We start from the raw sequence: 20,437 nt of genomic DNA, 5'->3' as shown, positions 1-20,437 counted from the left end.
GGACTGCATTCATACTATAATACTCCCTACAGCTGTACAACAACTCACTAACTACTGTACTCACTACTCTATCGGTAACAGATAAGTCTATGTTCTGTCAATTATCAAATCATCTTTAGAGTCTTTTACTTGTGACTTTCAATACTGTATTTATATTACTATATTTATGTTTTTGACTTGTACATTTACATTTATATAATTATGCTTTATTTGACACCCGTCTCTTTCTTTTTTATTGCTACTTATTTTGATTTTATTACCATTTATATGTTTTACTTTTGTTATTATATTATGTATTTTTTGGACTATAATTCTCACTTTTTTTCATGGTTTGGGTGTTTCCTGTGACTTATACTCCGGTGCGACTTATATATTAAAATGTTCACATTGACAGTCGACAGAGGTTCTAGTCTTGTGTGTCAGTATCTGCTGCTCCTGTTCCTCCTGCACCACTGTCACTTCACTCTACTGCGCATGTCTCCTGCAGAAAGAGCCTCTGTCCTGTCTGTATCATGTCAGTTACTTTACTTCTGTACCACTGAAAATTAAACATTTAGACAAACTTATAAGACTGAGAAGACTGAAGACAAATGCTCCTAAAAAAACAAACAAAAATTTTTTTTGCAAATGACAAGATGCAAGTAGTGAAATCTGCAGCCGAAAACGGTAATCAAGCAGCAGAAAGAAAGTTTGGAGTGAGCGAGAAACTTGTGAAACCAGGAAGATGCACCATGAAACGTTCCAGAAAGTCATTGGACAGATTGACAAAGTCTGGACTTCAGTGACAACGAAACCATCCTGTCAGGATTCAGAAATGACAGAATAATTCTAACTGGAACTGATGCTGAGTCGGTCGACAGCTACTGAGAAGAGGAAGCAGCGCTCTGTTTACCTCCGGAGGTCGTGGAGTTGCTCAGAAATTACACCAAGGATGAAGAATTGAATTGAATGGATTAAGTGATTTGTAGAAAGATGAAGAGTTTGTTAAACTTGTTCTGTTCTGTTGTTTATGTTATAGTTCATCTGAAGAACTGTTCATATGTGACGTTAACAGTCTGTTGTTCTCTGTTCTATTGTTTTTACTAGAACTCGACTTTTAAGATGAAATGTTGGTTCCTGGTCTCTGATTTTATAAAATAAATTTCCCCAAAAAAGTGCGACATATAGTCTGGTGCGACTTATATATGTTTTTTTTCTTCTTCATTACGCATTTTTTGGCTGGTGCGACTTATAGTCCAGAAAATATAATATATTGTGATGTGTGAGCCACTGCGTCCAAGTCATTTCCCTTGTGGATGAGTTTGAAAGTTTGTCTAAGTTTAAGTTTAAGTCACTTCAGACACCATATTCCTACTTTCTACTTGAGTACTTTTACTGCAAAAGTTCTGATAACTCTTCCCCATTCTGAGTAAGTCTATAAAAATGTATGTTTTAATAACACTCTTTCAGATATGATTTAGTTTTTGTATCATTTTTGCCTATCATTTAAAAATATCCGCTTTTGTGTGTGGTAAATGGTCACATTTTTACAACAAATTCATATACTTTACCAGATTACACAGACACTGGGGTTGTTTAGGTATTTTTGAGCTAAAAAAATACACATGTAATTGAAAAAAATGTAAGGTAGAGCTGTTTAATGTCATTCTGTGGAACATTCCAGGCAGAGCAATGACATACAACCAAAACGTTACATAGTGCACTTCTAAAATTAATTTGGATCTTAAAAAAACATCAGGTGAAATATATCTTATTGCGAGCCACGTTTCGAGAATCGTATCGAATCCCGAGGGCCCCTGCGATTCCCAGCCCATCATAGAATTCTTTGTCATCCTTCTCTCCATCACTGTTCCCACATTATCTGACATCTTTCTCTTCGCTTCGATTATTAAACTGGAGAAGCGCCAAATACCTGCCGCGTCATGCTATAGGAGCGTGCGTGTACCCGAGCCAACACAACGTCTGACTTAATTAAACCGTATTCATGTCCGGGCCTCTGCTCTACCAGCTCTGGGAGATCCCGACAAGATACGAGTCTGTTTAATAGTTTTTCAAGTGTAAACTAACTCCCTTTCGCTTCGTCTTCTTACAGAGAAATCGTGATTGAAAAACAGTGTCCGTTTCAGAGCGTTGAATTGTAAATCTCCGCGGTTTCGTCAATATTATTCGGACATTATAGTTATTTGGAAAAGGAACTAACGCTGACTTCTATACATTGAAGGACACTTTATTGAAGGTCCACTGGAGGGCACTAATGCGTAAGCTTGAAATAGTTTAAAAATGGACCTTTCTGTGAATTGAAGAAAGCTAAAAACTGAAAGAAAATGAATAATACAGTACTTATAACTCGAAAAGAAGAAAGTTAACAAATAAAAAGTAATGGTTAAAGTGCTCATATTACACTGTTTTCTGATCTATGTTATGTTTCTTCATCAAAAACAGACCTGGAGTTGTGTTTTGTTTCATTCACAGAACAAGAAAACACTCGAAACAAAAACAAAACAAAAATACTGAAATATCGATGTATCATTTTGACAATTCAAAATGTTAAATCATCACACGACCTTGAAATGACATAAGATCGAAGGAATAGATTTTGTCGACTTAAATATATTGAAAACTAGAAAAGCACTCAGAGAGCGCAGACCTCCGCCAAGGACTACAGTCCCCCTCATATTAATTGTGTTTTCCATAAATATTTGTCTCGTATCTTTCAATTTGGAATATGAAAGAGGATCCCATTGTCCATCCCTGAGTCAAATTTCATGGGGTTTGGTCAATAATTAACCGAGATATTGAGAAACAAAATTTTTGGCCCCATTTACCACAATGTTAACTAAAATTTCAAAGTGATCCAGAATCCAGGATTTCTTCCGGATCACCCCCAAAATGAAATCAGTTCTTCCTTTTCACATTTCCAACAAATCCTGAAAATTTCATCAAAATCGGTCCATAACTTTTTGAGTTATGTTGCTAACAGACAAACAAACAAACAAACAGACAAACGCCGGCAAAAACATAACCTCCTTGGCGGAGGTAAAAAGAGTCAAGGTCGCCTCTCCGCAGATCTCACCAGTTACTTAACCGGGTATTACTGCTTGTGTCTTCGTAGATAACCTTAACCCAGCTTTAGAAGTGAGCAAAAATATCAAAATATCGACATATCGTATCGTTTAATGTGATGATTCAGTATCGATATCTTGGGCTGCTCTATCAATATATCACCAAGAGTATTTTTGGTGTATTTTACTAAATTATTTTGTTACAGCTACAGTTTTGTTGCTTGTTCAGAGGACAGAAACTTGTTTATGCGACACATTTGACATTTTCACTGTTTTGCTGATTAAAATGTTTGTGTTTCATAGGAACTTTGCACAAGACGTGGTTTAACAAAGACTTTTAGTATCACAGCCATGATTTAGCCTTTATTTTTTACTGAACAAATCGATATTGAATCGATTTGAAATATATCGCATTGAATCATATCGAATTGTATCAAATTGAAAGCTCACTGTATATTTGTATCGTATCGTGGTCTATGTATCGAGGTATGTATCGTATCGTGGTCTATGTATCGAGATATGTATCGTATCGTGGTCTATGTATCGAGATATGTATCGTATCGTGGTCTATGTATCGAGGTATGTATCGTATCGTGTCTATGTATCGAGGTATGTATCGTATCGTGGCCTATGTATCGAGGTATGTATCGTATCGTGGTCTATGTATCGAGGTATGTATCGTATCGTGGTCTATGTATCGAGGTATGTATCGTATCGTGGTCTATGTATCGAGATATGTATCGTATCGTGGCCTATGTATCGAGATATGTATCGTATCGTGGTCTATGTATCGAGGTATGTATCGTATCGTGGTCTATGTATCGAGATATGTATCGTATCGTGGTCTATGTATCGAGATATGTATCGTATCGGCAACTTCTGAATGATACCCAGCTCTAGTGGTAATCCAGGAAGTGCTCCATCGTGTTTTTAAACTCCATACACCTTCACTAGAATAATTAAGATGCCCTGGAATTGCCAAAATAAAAGTAAAAGACTCGCTGTTAATTTGAAATCTACCGCTTCGTGACATCACAAGGTGGAACAGAGCGTTTGAGCTTTGGAGATGTGGACAAACTAATAATAAAGTGTTACTCAAACATGTGTGAATGAAACAAAACACAACTCCAGGTCTGTTTTTAAGCAGGTAACAACATTATAACATGAATTAAAGCTCACGAGAGTCAAGTTTGTGAAAGTTCGTGGTCACTCATCTTTTGCTTTTGATACTTCGCAGCTGAGTGTGTGATGCTAACTGTAGGCACTACCCTGTCTGAACCTCTATTAGACTTTAATCGGCACTATGTTTTAACACAATCTAACTTTAAACAACTGATTGAGCTCGAACTACAACAGGTGAGATAAACCGCACTGTTAAACAAGCCTCTCACACGTAAAACTGCAAGAATTACACAATCAAAACACCTCAGCAGGACCATGAACGCTCGTATTGGTCACAAACTCCTAACAATGTGCTGTTTACATCCATTTTTTATCTTTTTCTTGAGTTTTCAGACGATCTTGAGACTCTTGTGGTTTATAAAATAGACCCTGGCTTCTATACATTAAAGTACAATACACTAAAGTTCCACCGGGGGGCACTAATACGCTTAAAATGTATAGTAATGGATACGAGTGGTTCACAATTGGTTCTTTTTGTGGTCCTTGAAAAGCTCATATTCTCAGTGTTTTTTCCATTATGTATTTATCCATATATTATTTGAGTGTATTTTGTATTTTGAGCAATAGGGCAATAGAAAAGCTACATAATGCATCTTTAAAACTGTCTTTGTAGATATATAATCTTCAAGGTTGGCAGGTTTAATGCATAACAAGACCCCACTCAGTTTTTTGCAGTGTAGACATGTCATGATAATTACTATATTGTCTTATCGTTCAATATGAAACCTGGAACGATGTACACTACCTAAAAGTTTTAGAACACCCTGATTTTTCCAGTTTTTTATTGCGATTCAAGTTCAATGAAGAGCTCGAAATGGTACAAAGGTAAAAACTGAACAGACAGAGGTTAAAAAAAAAAGATAAAAAATACAAACAGAAGTCCAAGCTCTGCCAAAACTACCTCAGGAAAAAAGAAGAAGATGGTAAAACTTGAAAACATTGGAGTGTCCAGCAGCACAGTGTCCAGACTTAAACCCCGTCGAGCTGGTTTTGGGATGAACTGGACAGAAGAGTGAAGAAAACCTACAAGTGCCACACATTTATGGAAACTTCTGCAACAGACTTGGGAAGAACTTTCTGAAGAATATTTGATTTCTGTTGTAAAAAGAACGAGCCACGAGTGTGTTCAGCTGTTATATCTGCCAAAGGTGGACGCTTTTATGAATCAAAAGTTTAGAATACGTTTTGGTCTATAAATTGATTCCATGGTTCCGTTTTTAACTCAAACTGCTTTTTTGTTCTATACTTTCATTTCACAGTGCAATAACACAATAAACAGAATAATTTTCAGTAAAAAACTAGAGTGTGGTATTCTAACTTTTGACGAGTAGTGCATTTTGAGGCTCAGTATTAATAGTGTGGCCAATTTCTTCGCCAAAGTGGTAAGATTTTTGCAATTTTTGAGTAAGAAAAGTAAGATTTGAGCTGTTGAGGTTAATATAAATAACTTCTATGGCTAATTATTGGTTCATTCATTTGTTTTTTTTTGTGAGAGTATCTATTTAAAACTGGTTTACTTGGATTATCCTGCTTGATTGTAACTGTGTCAATGGCATAAAGTAACACTTTATAATAACTACACCTTATTTAGCCTTAATAAAGCATGAACAAAGGCTTAATTAATAATGAACAAAGACTTAATTAATAATGATTCAAACTTAGTAACTACTTAATTACTACCTTAATTAGCACTTGCACTTAATTTGCCTGTGCTGTAAATAGTTACTCATAATTATTTCATACTTAATTACTCATGAACTAACCATTTGAGCATTTATTAATGATTAGTAAACTATTTATTGATTTACTAATAATGCAATGATAATTCAGGCAGCTGTTATTATGTTATTAGATGTTATTATATACTTTTCTAAAGTGAAGACTAAATATCCTTTATTAAACATTTACTAAGCATGAATCATTATTAATTAAGTCTTTGTTCATTATTAATTAAGTCTTTATTCATGCTTTATTAAGGCTAAATAAGGTGTAGTTATTATAAAGTGTTACCGAGAAAACATGTAGATGTTGTTGACATTTTTCAATAAATATTTAGTTTGGCCCACAACTTAGTCCCAGTTTTAATTTTGGCCTCTGTGAATTTGAGTTTGACACGCCTGGTCCAGCTGCTTTAAAATACCCTAAATTATTTACCAGAAGTGCCATAAGAGAATAATTTACTAATAATACAATGCAATAATAATTCAGGCAGCTGTTATCTGTTAGTTAAGTCTTTCTGAGAGCTTTTCTAAAGTGAAGACAAATTACGAGTTATTAAACATTTACTAAGCGTGAATCATTATAAACTAGAAAAGCACTCAGAGAGCGCAGACCTCCGCCAAGGACTACCCCCATTTTTTATATAAATTGCAATAAAATCAGTCTTCTGGATCAGACCCGGATCAGCCTTTGGAATATGAAAGAGGATCCCATTGTCCATCCTTGAGTCAAATTTCATGGGGTTTGGTCAATAATTAACCGAGATATTGAGAAACAAAATTTTTTGGCCCCATTTACCACAATGTTAACTAAAATTTCAAAGTGATCCAGAATCCAGGATTTCTTCCGGATCACCCCCAAAATGAAATCAGTTCTTCCTTTTCACATTTCCAACAAATCCTGAAAATTTCATCAAAATCGGTCCATACCTTTTTGAGTTATGTTGCTAACAGACAAACAAACAAACAAACAAACAAACAAACAAACAAACAGACAGACAAACGCCAGCAAAAACATAACCTCCTTGGCGTAGGTAATTAAATCTTGGTTCATTATTAATTAAGTCTTTGTTCATGCTTTATTAAGGCTAAATAAGGTGTAGTTATTATAAAGTGTTACCTAAAGTAGTTTTAATATTATCAAAAAAAGGTGTTGTTGAATAAATGTAAGATGGATACATAGCAATTTATTACATCGTGCTTCAAAATGTGTTATTGTTGTAATAATGTTGTTATGTTGTAATGAAGTGGATCCTGTACAAACGCACCTTGGGGAGATCTGCTACTTGCATTTAAATAGCAAATTTGATTACCGTTTCATTAATTTTACGCTCTTTAATAAGCATTTCCTGTTCTCTTTGTAATTTCTGGAGAGACCACGTGATGTTTAGGGGGTCACTGTTCCGTAGCTGTGGTCTGTCGGGTCTGAGAGAGAGTTGGCATGAGAGAGGCTGGCATGAGAGAGGCTGGCATGATAGAAGTTGGCATGAGAGAGTCTGGCATGAGAGAAGTTGGCATGAGAGAGTCTGGCATGAGAGAGTCTGGTCTGAGAGGCTGGTATGAGAGGAATCTGCAGCTCCGGCAGCAGCTGCAGGTGGGACAGACACAGGAAATGTGATGAGGTACAAGTGGACCACAAGGACGAGAATTAATATGACTACAGCAGAATTTTAAGTGAAACTGAACAACATTTGAAACCGAATTTATTGCAGCACTTCTGTTAAACGCACTGTGTATCTTTTGTGGTCTAGGGCACAGGTGTCAAACATACGGCCCGGGGGCCAGATCTGGCCCTCCAAGACCTTTAATGTGGCCCTCGGCTGATTTTCTACTAAAATATTTTAATTATATTTCTTATTAAAATAATTGGTAATTGGTAATTTTCTGTGGTGTTTATCACAGCAGCGTCTCCAGCGTCTCTGTACGTGGCCCCTCCCACCAGAGCAGCACAAATGAAGACTTGTCTCTTTCCAAACGCTCTTAAAGGACGATCGTTTTGACTGTTGACCGTGACACCCTCATCAACAAAATGTCCAACATGAGAAAAGTGGAGCCGAGTGCAGGATTTTGCAACAAAAATTTACTTATTCCTATTTACATACAAGTTCATGTTAAAACATTGTGTTGAAATTGTATTTTTCTTAAAGTTTCAGGTTGTTCATAATATTATAATATTTTGTAAAAAAAAAAATTAGTTGACATGAGTTTTCTGATCCGGCCCCTTTGGATCAAAGTCGGTTGGATTCGGCCCCCGGACCAAAATGAGTTTGACACCCCTGGTCTAGGGTCTGTCACCTACTTCTCTCCATGGTGATACTAGAGGGCCAAATAAATAAAAAAAATAAAAAAGTGTTGTTGAATAAATGTAAGATGCGTTTAAAGCCATTCCAGGAAAGAAACACTAACATCTTTATGGAGACAAGCAGGTAGCAAACTCTCCACCAGGAAATTTACACATTGCACCTTTAGCTTTGTCCAAAAATAATACCAAAACTACGACTATACTAATACTAATCGCTATCTAAAAAGAAAACTATACCGATATTACATACTCATTTCAAGAAAAATGATACTAACCACATACAGAGACCACATAGTATAGTTATTTTTCAGTTTATGTTGAAAATCTAAATCATCTAAATCTAAATCATGCCTTAAATCTCCAGCACAAGACGATAATTGATTTGGGTCGGCCTGTTGACTAAAGAATACACATAATGCTTTATTTGAACACTTTATTATGAAGAGATAACTGCACAAAACATGACTGCACTGCTCTATGAAAGGGTTGTGGTTAGAAAAAAAAAAAAGGCTGTGGGCGAGATTGTAAAACATTTAAATTACATAGACTATAAAATGGGGAAAGCAATGGAAATCAGGCCTATAATCTGGGTCTACTGATTCAGGAAAAGATTATGTTTGTATGTAAGGTCATAAAACATGTCCCCAGATATAAACACTTTCAAATAAAGTTTCAAATCAATTTTTTCATATTTTTTTACCCTATGTAATTGTAATATAATGTGATGTGAGAGCTGCTGTGTCCAGGTAATTTCCCTTGTGGATCAATAAAGTTTCTCTAGGTCTAAGTCTGAGTTTAAGTCTGGGTTTAAGTCTAGGTCTAAGTCTAGGTCTAAGTCTAGGTTTAAGTCTAGGTTTAAGTCTAGGTTTAAGTCTAAGTCTAGGTCTAGGTTTAAGTCTAGGTTTAAGTCTAGGTCTAAGTCTAGGTCTAAGTCTAAGTCTAAGTTTAAGTCTAGGTTTAAGTCTAGGTCTATGTCTAGGTTTAAGTCTAGGTCTAAGTCTAGGTCTAAGTCTAAGTTTAAGTCTAGGTTTAAGTCTAGGTCTATGTCTAGGTTTAAGTCTAGGTCTAAGTCTAGGTCTAAGTCTAGGTTTAAGTCTAAGTCTAGGTTTAGGTTTAAGTCTAGGTTTAAGTCTAGGTCTAAGTCTAGGTTTAAGTCTAAGTCTAAGTCTAGGTTTAATTCTAAGTCTAGGTCTAAGTCTAAGTCTAGGTTTAAGTCTAGGTTTAAGTCTAAGTCTAAGTCTAGGTCTAAGTCTAGGTTTAAGTCTAGGTTTAAGTCTAGGTCTAAGTCTAGGTTTAAGTCTAAGTCTAGGTTTAAGTCTAGGTTTTAAGTCTAAGTCTAGGTCTAAAGTCTAAGTCTAAGTCTAGGTTTAAGTCTAAGTCTAAGTCTAGGTTTAATTCTAAGTCTAGGTCTAAGTCTAAGTCTAGGTTTAAGTCTAGGTTTAAGTCTAAGTCTAAGTCTAGGTCTAAGTCTAGGTTTAAGTCTAGGTTTAAGTCTAGGTCTAAGTCTAGGTTTAAGTCTAAGTCTAGGTTTAAGTCTAGGTTTAAGTCTAAGTCTAGGATTAAGTCTAAGTCTAAGTCTAGGTTTAAGTATAGGATTAAGTCTAGGTTTAAGTCTAAGTCTAGGATTAAGTCTAAGTCTAAGTCTAAGTCTAGGTTTAAGTCTAGGATTAAGTCTAGGTTTAAGTCTAGGTTTAAGTCTAAGTCTAGGTTTAAATATAAGCCTTAGTCTGAAGTTTAAGTCTAGGTCTTTAAATCTGAGTCTAAGTCCAGGTTTAAGTCTAAGTCTGAGTTTAAGTCTAAGCCTAAATCTAGGTTTAAATATAAGTCTAAATCTAAGTCTAGGTTTAAGTCTAAGTCTGAGTCTAGGTTTAAGTTTAAGTCTAAATCTAAATATTGTTGTTTTTTGTTTGAATTAATCCACTTATGAAGCCTGACCTGCCTCCTGTTAGACTCTCTGCTTATTTTATCACGATTATTATTATTATTTTGTAATCTGACGTCAGTTTTAAAGTATTTACAATGTCCTGACATCACGTGAAAACACTTTATACTGTTATCGTGCACTCAGGCCTTTTGTCTTTTGTCTGAGCTCACAGAGAGACTGGCACAGACTGAACCGGGGGCACAGACACTGGCATCAGCACAGATCCACTGAGGACGTGGATCAGAGCCACACAAAAGCCCAAACTCATCAGTGACACAGCACTTTGAGCACTGAGCACAATGGACACTCATCTGAACAACAACCGAAGCTGGAAAAAAGAATCACATATTGATACTTTGCAGCTGATATCATCAACATTCCCTGGGGTGGGATGCTAACTGAAGGCACTACTCTGTCAGAAGTTCTTTTAGAGCTTTCTCATCAGATTGTTAAAAAAATTAAGAGCAGATGAAAGTCTAATTTAGTAAGTCTTTATTTATTTATATAACGCTTTTCACAGACATTTTCTGTCCCCAAAGACGCTTTACAGAGCATTATTCATTCACTCTATAAGCTACTATTGCAGCCACAGCTGCCCTGGGGCACAGTGACAGAAGCACGGCTGCCATGACACTCGGCGCCATTGGTCCCTCCGACCACCACCATCACTCACACACACCACTTTCATACTAGGCAATGTGGGTGAAGTGTCTTGCCTAAGGACACAATGATTGAACTGATTGTATTTAACTGATCTTGACTATCAACTGTTCTGGAGACCTGGAGCATGTTTTGGGTTGATGGGGGAAACCGGAGGAAACCCATCCACATACAAACTCCACACAGAAAGGCCTGGGCGACCCGGGGATCGAACCCAGAACCTTCTTGCTGTGAGGCATGAGTGCTAGCCACTCAGCCACCCTGCCATCAATTTAAGAAAAATTTGTCCGAGGGCCTGCATTTGGCCCACGGGCCGTAGTTTGGACATGCCTGCTCCAACCCCATCAAAAAACAACTGCGAGCCACAATCTATATACGAATCCACTCGGGTGTCCGAGCACGACTTCAGTAAACTACAAAGCCTGCACCACCCGCAGAACACGCAAACACACACGGAGCAGACAGCGACCGCACAGCAAAAAACACCCACAGACACTCATCACTCCACGCCGACGAGGAACAGAACGGAGGAACGAACCGAAAAAGCGAGTGCGATGTGCCACTTCTAGACACGACTGAACAACTGAGTCACTGCGAACACGCCGACAATCCCAGCGATCCCAGACAGCACCTCCCTACACGCCACAACTGAACAAAGCCCAGAGTCACCGTGAACGAACAAACAAACAAAACCACTCACCCATCACACTGTTGTGTTTCATTTAAAGTCCAGTGCGGTTTATTTGTGAAAAAAAGTTCGAAAATAGACCATTTAATGACAGTGCGCCTTATAATCCAGAGCCACTAATAGCCCGGAAAATACGGTATGTATTCCAGGCAGTGTTTGCTAAAGTATGCATTGCATCACCATGGTAACAGCTGAACATTCCGCCACAGACCTACACGCATAACACTCCTAGTATCAGTATGATGTTATGCCATCTGAAACACAATGAAAAATCTCTAGAAAGCAACACTCACATCGCACACATTCCTCTCTGTGACTCACGCTTGAGGTTTGGACATAAACAAAAGCAAAAAAAAAAAAAAAAAAAAAATACAAAAACATCTCATTCACTTCCACATGAATCGGCGCAGAGTCACTCACGTTTTGAGGGTTCCAGACGTCATGAGCTCCGTCACCAGAACAATGCATTTCTTCCCCTTGCAGGGCCCCTCCCAGGAGTCGTAGAATCGGACAATGTTAGGATGCTGTAGGCCCTTCAGCATGCCCGCCTCCTCTTTGAAGCGCTGGCGTTCAGACTTGGACAGCTTTCGGTCCTAAAAACAATACAAGAAAAGGAAGGAACCGTCATTACATAAGTCCTGGTAACGCGAGTAGAATGGACGCAAGCGTATTAATAGATCATTCTGGAACAATAAGAGGCAGGGGTTAATATGCCCGCGGCAATAAATCACACCGCAAGTTTAAGTTAAAGAGGAAAAACCAACTCATTTCACTTCTGGTAAATAATTTAGGGTATTTTAAAGCAACTACACCTTATTTAGCCTTAATAAAGCATGAATAAAGACTTAATTAATAATGAACAAAGACTTAATTAATAATGATTCATGCTTAGTAAATGTTTAATAAAGGATATTTAGTCTTCACTTTAGAAAAGTATATAATAACATCTAATAACATAATAACAGCTGCCTGAATTATCATTGCATTGCATTATTAGTAAATCATTCTCTCATAGTTTACTAATCATTAATAAATGCTCAAATGGTTAGTTCATGAGTAATTAAGTATGAAATAATTATGAGTAACTATTTACAACACAGGCAAATTAAGTGCAAGTGCTAATTAAGGTAGTAATTAAGTAGTTACTAAGCGTGAATCATTATTAATTAAGTCTTTGTTCATGCTTTATTAAGGCTAAATAAGGTGTAGTTATAATAAAGTGTTACCGTTTTCTCTTCTTTCGAGATATGTAATATTAAACCTTTTATTAAAATCAATGTTTAATAAAAGTTTTGCTTAAACATTGAATCCAGAACAAGCAGAATATAAAATAATAACACAATTTTAAATAAATAATGTCTCTATAGTCTATCTGTAGCCGGCAGGGAGCTCTAATACAGATTTGTTGTGATCTCGCGGGGCCAAATATAATTATATCACGGGCCAAATTTGGACCCCGGGCCTGAGTTTGACATGTCTGACCTAAACTATTACGTTATTTTCCGATCTATGTTATAATGTTGTTTCTTGGAGTTGTGTTGTTTTTTTTTTTCCTTCACACATGTTTAACACAAAAAAAATCCAGCATATTTAGTCTGAGGTTATATCCACACGACAACACTCCTGGATTTTTTCTAACCCTAAAAAATTCTCGTCCACACACGTCGGATCAAGAAATGTTCACGTCCAGACGACAACGGAGCACTGAGTGAAAACGATGTAACAGCTGTACGTGGTGCTGTTAATGATAATAATATTTAATAATGCATATCTCATCACCGTTTTTTTTTTTTTTGTTTTTTGATTTTTTTAACTTTAAGGTAATTTAGCCAATTTTAAATGTATCCCAGAAATATAGCCATTTTGTTTTGCAAAAATTAAACATAAGTTTTCGTTTTTAGCCATAAGAATTGGATGAGAATTATTAGAATAACTTGGTCTCAAAATCCAGCAGTTTAGTTACTTGTGCGTAGTCTTTGTTATTGATCCGTGTGTGTATTCTGTTCTTAGTATTAGGCTCCGCTGCATCGAAGGACCCTGGTGATGACGGGACGCGACGTCATCGTTTTCCAAAAACTGTGGTTTGCTCGTCCACACGACAATGCAACACCGGTGTTCTCAGATTTCTCCACTCTGGAACCCGTTCTCAAAAAACTCAGTTTTCGCCCACCTGAAACGCCGGCTCTGTGCGAACGAAGACCAAAACAAAAACAAAGTTCACCGTTTAGACCAGGGGTGTCCAAACTTTTTAATCAAGGGCCACATATCTAAACACAGATGAAGCAGAGGGCCGATCGAGGGCCGTAGACTGATGCTCAATACAGTGAATAATTAATATATGTGCATAATTAACACGTTAGAATGAGCCATCAGTCTTTATTCATGCTAAGATTGTTAAACCCACACACTAAATATTAAATATTAACTTTATCAAGGTAGATTTTCAAAAAACTTGCAGTAAAAAGTTCATTTTTAATTGATGCAAGGTAATTTGGGCCAATTCACCTCGAAGCCTGAGGGCCAAGAAAAAATTGTCTGAGTGCCGCAATTGGCCCACGGGCCATAGTTTGGACAAGCCTGGTTTAGACCAAAAAACATTGTCGTGTGGACAGGCCCTAAGTTTTTCTTCTCTCAAACAGAAACCAGAAAACTGCAAAAAAATAAATCAGAAACTGCACCATAACTCTTAATTTAAGCAAAGAGACTTGTAATTCGATATATTGTGATGGTCAACGATATTATTGTGAGAACTTTGACGATACGATATCACGATATTTGGGTTTTTTAGTTACATCCCTACTTTACAGTGACACCAAAACAAATCAGACCATTCACTTAGTTCTTTTACCTAATCTGTTACCACGTCTGTTTAATGACACGAACATTACAGTAACAACATTATAACTTGACTAAAATGTTGTAATATTGGACTTTTACGTGAGTAGTGTTTCCATAGCAATAAAAAATATAAAAAAATTGAAATATTACATCTTTAGAATGGGCAAAAGTCGCATAAATTGTTGAACTGACTGCCACCGTTTTATCTCCTCTCTTCCCTTCCGTGATATATGACAACTGGAGTATTAGCATGACAAAGTGGAAAATATTTGGTTTCCCGGGATACAACTTTTTTTATTGGCCGTTGAGTAGCGCTTATGCAACGGCCCGTGCACTTAAAAATGTCATCATCACTCAAGGACACAGCTCCACGGCTCTCAGCAGCTCCTCGCCCGCAGTGCCCACGAGCGCCTCTAGAGGGCCCACGTGTTTTGAGCTGATAACGCGAGACTCAAATAGAAACTACTTGAACACCAGTATATGAGCGGTGGAAAGAGTAATGACAAGTAAAAGTAGCAGTTACATGGTTCAAATGGACAGAATTACAAGTACAAGTACAACAAAAAATACCTAAAAGCTGCTCTGGTATTTTTTTTAAAGCAGGGGTCTCAAAAGTTTTTCCTCCAGTGAGCTACTTTTACAAAACAAAAATACCAGAGAGCTACTACACGAGAAATTTAGTTTATAACAGAGCCACAGCAAACCTTAGATGAAGTACAGATAGATTAAGGTGACCGGACGTCCCTGTTTATCCGGGACAGTCCCAGTTTTGAGCCCTGTGTCTCCTGTCCCAGCAGATTTATACAAAACCTGTGATTTTTCCCCCAGTTTTATACAAAAGAAGTCCCAGCCGTCCCTATTTTTGACCAATTTTATCCCTGCCAACAGTAAAGAGAGGCATAACTTATCATTTGTTTAGGTAAAATACAGAAAAGCTGCTTAAAAATGACAAAAACACTAGTCATAAATGAGCCGAGTACAGAAAAGTAGTCCTGGTTTAGATCTGGTTTAGACCTGGTTTAGTCCTGGTTTAGACCTGGTTTAGTCCTGGTTTAGTCCTGGTTTAGACCTGGTTTTAGTCCTGGTTTAGACCTGGTTTAGTCCTGGTTTAGACCTGGTTTAGTCCTGGTTTAGGTTTAGGTTTAGTCCTGGTTTACTGGTTTACCTGGTTTAGTCTGGTTTTAGACTGTTTGTTTGGTTTTAGTCCTGGTTTAGTCCTGGTTTAGGTTTAGTCCTGGTTTAGTCTGGTTTAGTTCTGGTTTAGACCTGGTTTAGTCCTGGTTTAGATCTGGTTTAGTCCTGGTTTAGTCCTGGTTTAGTCCTGGTTTAGATCTGGTTTAGTCCTGGTTTAGTCCTGGTTTAGACCTTGTTTCCTGGTTTAGGTTTAGTCCTGGTTTAGACCTGGTTTAGACCTGGTTTAGTCTGGTTTAGTCTGGTTTAGACCTGGTTTAGTCCTGGTTTAGACCTTGTTTAGACCTGGTTTAGTCCTTGGTTTAATCTTGGTTTAGACCTGGTTTAGTCCTGGTTTAGACCTTGTTTAGACCTGGTATAGTCCTGATTTAGTCCTGGTTTAGATCTGGTTTAGACCTGGTTTAGGTCTGGTTCAGTTCTGCTTTAGACCTGGTTTAGTCCTGGTTTAGACCTGGTTTAGACCTGGTTTAGTCCTGGTTTAATCTTGGTTTAGACCTGGTTTAGTCCTGGTTTAGACCTTGTTTAGACCTGGTACAGTCCTGATTTAGTCCTGGTTTAGACCTGGTTTAGACCTGGTTTAGGTCTGGTTCAGTTCTGCTTTAGATCTGGTTTAGTCCTGGTTTAGTCCCGGTTTTGTCTTACTGATATTCAGTGATGTTAAAAGTCTCCTCAATTAGTCCTGCACAAAGTTGGAAATGATTTACTGTTGCCAAAATCATTTATGAAAAACAACAACAACAAAAAAACATTAAAAACATTCATTCAGTTGTTATTGAAACTCATTGCCAGGAACTCAAAAGATGTCGGGAAGCTTCACATTCAGCCAATTAAAAAAACCCTGTTCTAGAAGACAAGCAGCTAATGAAGTCTCCACCAGAAAACTCACTATTCTGAATATATAATTGAAGTATTTAGTTACTTAAACACTTCTTAAATTACTGCAAGTGTTTGTAATTAGTTATAGTTTCCACTCTGGTGTTCGCTGCGGCGTGAGGTCCAGATAGAGGCTTATATTTAACAAGTCCTGCCTGTAGTTTAAGTGGCATTCCTCACACCTCAGTCACAGCGACACACACGCACGAGCACGAACACACACACGGGCTCTTTATACCGTAACCGCTGCTTCATATCTGCATGTGTGATCTCTCTCTCTCACATCCATATAATGTTAGTCACCCAACGTGCCCCAACTCGACTCGAAAACAGTTATAAGGGAAATTTAAATATGGTGCTGTAGTAAAAGGAAATGACGCAATTAATCCACAAAACAAAAATAATAAACCGTAACTGGACTCAACACAAAACCAACATATTTCCAAGCCAAACCGATGTGGTACTAACATTTTAAAGGTCCTACACTTTTCAAAATGGGCTTTAAAGGTTGTATGGAGGATTTTTTTTTTTTTTCAAGTTGTCAATGATAGATTATAGAGGTGCAGTAGCCTTGTAATTATGATGACCAAAAAAAAGAGAATAAAAATTCATCAAGTCTGGACGTGGTGGGGCTAAACATTTGCCAATAGATAACGACACTGCCTCGTTATCTGTGAGCTGACAGGCTGTCAATCAATCTCCCTACGTTTCTAGTGTAACTGACCTGCCTGCGCCGCCGGTACGTGGTTTACGTACGACTGTCACGCAGTCCACAGACGCAAGACGCACAGACGCTGTTTACTCCACCAACATAACAGTTCTTAGCAGCTTTCTAGTACAGCAGGTGTTGGGGCAGATACTTGCACTAACTGGACGTCCCTGAGCAAATCCCGCACCTCAGTAAAAAAAAAAAAACATCAACTGTTGAGTGCTGTGTGTCCTGTGTGTTATATACTTATATTATTGATCCGATAACTGATTGGACCATAACGGTCAAGTCCGGATAGAGTCCGCAGTCACGTGATCAGCGCCGATTTTCGATCACGTGATCGGATCGGGACAACCCTCGTCTGCAGTCACACAGATCTGATTCCCTTTAGCAGTTATGGAGTTCGCAAACTTCCAAAGCCCATTTCTCGAGCCGTTTTCCACTGTTAGAACATCCAACAATCACACAATTAAGATGTCCGAATCCCAAAACTAAAATATGACAATATCAGAACCAAAAACAAAAGCGATAAGGTTCAAAAGACTTGAAAAGATGGGCTTTGTCTATAGGCGATTTTCATTGTTGACAAAAGCGCGCGTTGCATGCTATGAATTATTTTGGTCGGCGGCAAGAAACACTAATTCAACATGACGGACGGAGCGAGAAAACACGTAAAGGGTATTGATCCCGGTTATTTATCCACTCTAACGGCAGAGGACCCAAGACCATTTGACCAGAAATTGGTCATAAGCATCGACGGACGCCAAATCACCCTTTTCAACCCCGACAAAAGGTGGAACAAACCAAATTTCTGGTCAGAGAATCGCCAACTACCTGGACAAATATTCACTTGAGCGATATCCACAATGACTTGGTGGAAACTCCTGGGCCATTCACAGCAGAAAAGATGAAAACCTCCAAGAGTCTCGATGTGTTGTTGAACTTGTTGGAGTCCACGGTTTGTTAGGATCTTCTACGTTTGCTCTGCGGATGTTTGAAAGCCGTTTAATTCACCGTTAGCGGTTCTTTTCACTCAGAATACGAAAAAGACATTTTCCTTCTTTCGTGCTTCTATTTGTGCATCCAGATAATGCAGCAGGAATTTACCATTATCGGGGATAAATACGCGAGGTTACGCACTGTGTTTGACGCTATCGTGTTTCTTGCCTCCGACCAAAATATTTCCCAGCATGCAACGCGGGCTTTTAATAACAATGACGTCAGCTGAAACTCGCCTATAGACGCCACCCACTGGGAAATCAAACGTGGAGGTTTGATGCTCACTTTTTCCGGAAAATCCTTCCCAGTATGCATTGCGCGATGACCGGAAGTCCAAAGTTCGTGATGCACGTATAGACTGAACCCATGGAGCGCAAACATAAAGTTACATGTGAGAAAGAAACAAAACACAACTCCAGGTCTGTTTGTGATGAGGAAACAACATTATAACATGGATCAGAAAACCAGCAAACTATCGCCCCTTTAATGTTTTATGTTAAGTCCAAACACACACACACAAAAAAAACGAAATGACTTGTCTACATCGCCCACTGTTTCTGCATATTTCCTTGATGTTGTAACCCGCATAGGTTTAAGTTGAGTCACATTTTACCGTCTCTGTGTGGATATGCAACAGCGAACGTGCTCATTTGTGGCTGTGTGTTTTAGCCTCGTCTTCAGTCCAGTGTGAAATAGAAGCTGACACATTTAGCTCATCACTGCCCCAAAAATAAACAGACACCAAAGCGACACAGAAAACCAAAGATTCAGCCAACCTCGTCTATAATTATCACCTGTAGTGGCTTCACGTTAACAAATGCATTATTAACGGACTTGTACCTGATTCTTTTTCCATTTGTCTTACTTAATACAGACATGTTGGATTGTAAAAGAACTTCCTGGGGTCAAAATAAGTCTGCTGTGTTCTGTCTGCGTCTACCGTATTTTTCGGACTATAAGGAGCACCGGATTATAAGGCGCAATATCAATAATGTTGGATTCTCTCGTCTATTTTCAGACATAAAACCCACGGATTATAAGGAGCATTAAGTCAAACAAACGGACGACACTTGAGACTGATTCCTTAGTCCAGGCGTCCACGATCCGTTGGCAGATCGTGGCGTAATTTTTAATCCGTTGCCTCCCTGTCTTAGTGAATGTGTAGTATGAATGTGAATGTGGGTGGATCATTTAAGTTTGTTTTTTTATTTCCTATGAGGACGACTCAAATATACATTGAGTGATGATGTGATGCGGTTCATCTTGTGTCAGATTTACTCAGATTTAAGCATTAAAACAGATCTTAAAGCTCACAATATTCCATTTTGTGTAATTTTCGGTGTTTTATTGTACGATAATCAGCAAGTGCGTGTTAGAATGCTATTTGTTGTGATTGCAAAACTCCTCTCTGGCCTCTGAAAGTTGTGAAAAGCTCTCACAAACTCACCACCGTGAATAATCTAGACCAGGGGTGTCAAACTCATTTTGGTTCGGGGGCCGTATCCAACCAACTTTGATCCCGAAGGGGCCGGATCAGAAAACTCATGTCATATAAACCCCAAAAATAACAATAAGTTCAAATATTTGTGCAGAGAAACACAAATCTATTACAGAAATCTTTTTTAATTGATGAACTCTTTCTTTTACAAAATATTATAATATTATGAACAACCTGAAACTTAAAAAAAAATGCAATTTCAACACAATGTTTTAACATGAACTTGTATGTAAATAGGAATAAGTCAATTTTTGTTGTAAAATCCTGCACTCGGCTCCACTTTTCTCATTTTTGACATTTTTCTGATGAGGTGTGTCACGGTCAACAGTCAAAACGATCGTCCGTTTAAGAGCGTTTAGAAAGAGACAAAGTCTTCATTTGTGCTGCTGAACGCTAAAGTAAGTGGGAAAGCTACACTACGTAACATTTCTGGTCTGACGTCTCCATGGAGATGTTATCGCTTTCCTTGGCATATTTCACCGTACGGCATTTGTCTATTTAGTGTTTTTTTTTCCAATTACAAGTGATTCGATGGGGGAATAATACTTCACTGTGCGGTCTCGCCTCTCCACAGATCTGACCTGTAAGATGCTCTATTGGTGTTATCTGCTCGTTTCCATGGAGATAACGCATAGGAAACTTGTCAGGACCACAGAAGAACCCAGATCTTTGGTGTGTGTTTTGGATTTCTCGCATTTTTGGTTTTAAACTTTACAGGGAAACTCGACTCTAAACGTAATTTTATTGTTTTTCTGTGACAATAAAATCTTGGATCTTGTTGAATCTGTTTTAA

General features: G+C 37.9%; 1 protein-coding gene across 1 annotated transcript in view; it reads right to left on the bottom strand.

Moving 5' to 3' along the window:
• The window catches only part of LOC110156003 (serine/threonine-protein kinase WNK1-like), a 323,906-nt gene that overhangs the window by 131,481 nt on the left and 171,988 nt on the right, over positions 1 to 20,437 (bottom strand). The window contains exon 3 of the mRNA XM_055153838.1: positions 11,957 to 12,129. Coding sequence (XP_055009813.1) covers positions 11,957 to 12,129 — 173 coding nt within the window. The remainder of the gene's footprint in view (positions 1 to 11,956; positions 12,130 to 20,437) is intronic.

The sequence above is a fragment of the Boleophthalmus pectinirostris genome, unplaced genomic scaffold, assembly GCF_026225935.1.
Source record: "Boleophthalmus pectinirostris isolate CB_2022bp ecotype Guang Dong unplaced genomic scaffold, ASM2622593v1 HiC_scaffold_18, whole genome shotgun sequence".
NCBI classification, from domain to species: domain Eukaryota; kingdom Metazoa; phylum Chordata; class Actinopteri; order Gobiiformes; family Gobiidae; genus Boleophthalmus; species Boleophthalmus pectinirostris.
The sequence above is the reverse complement of the archived record's forward strand: the minus strand, read 5'-3'. Positions and strand labels throughout refer to the sequence as shown.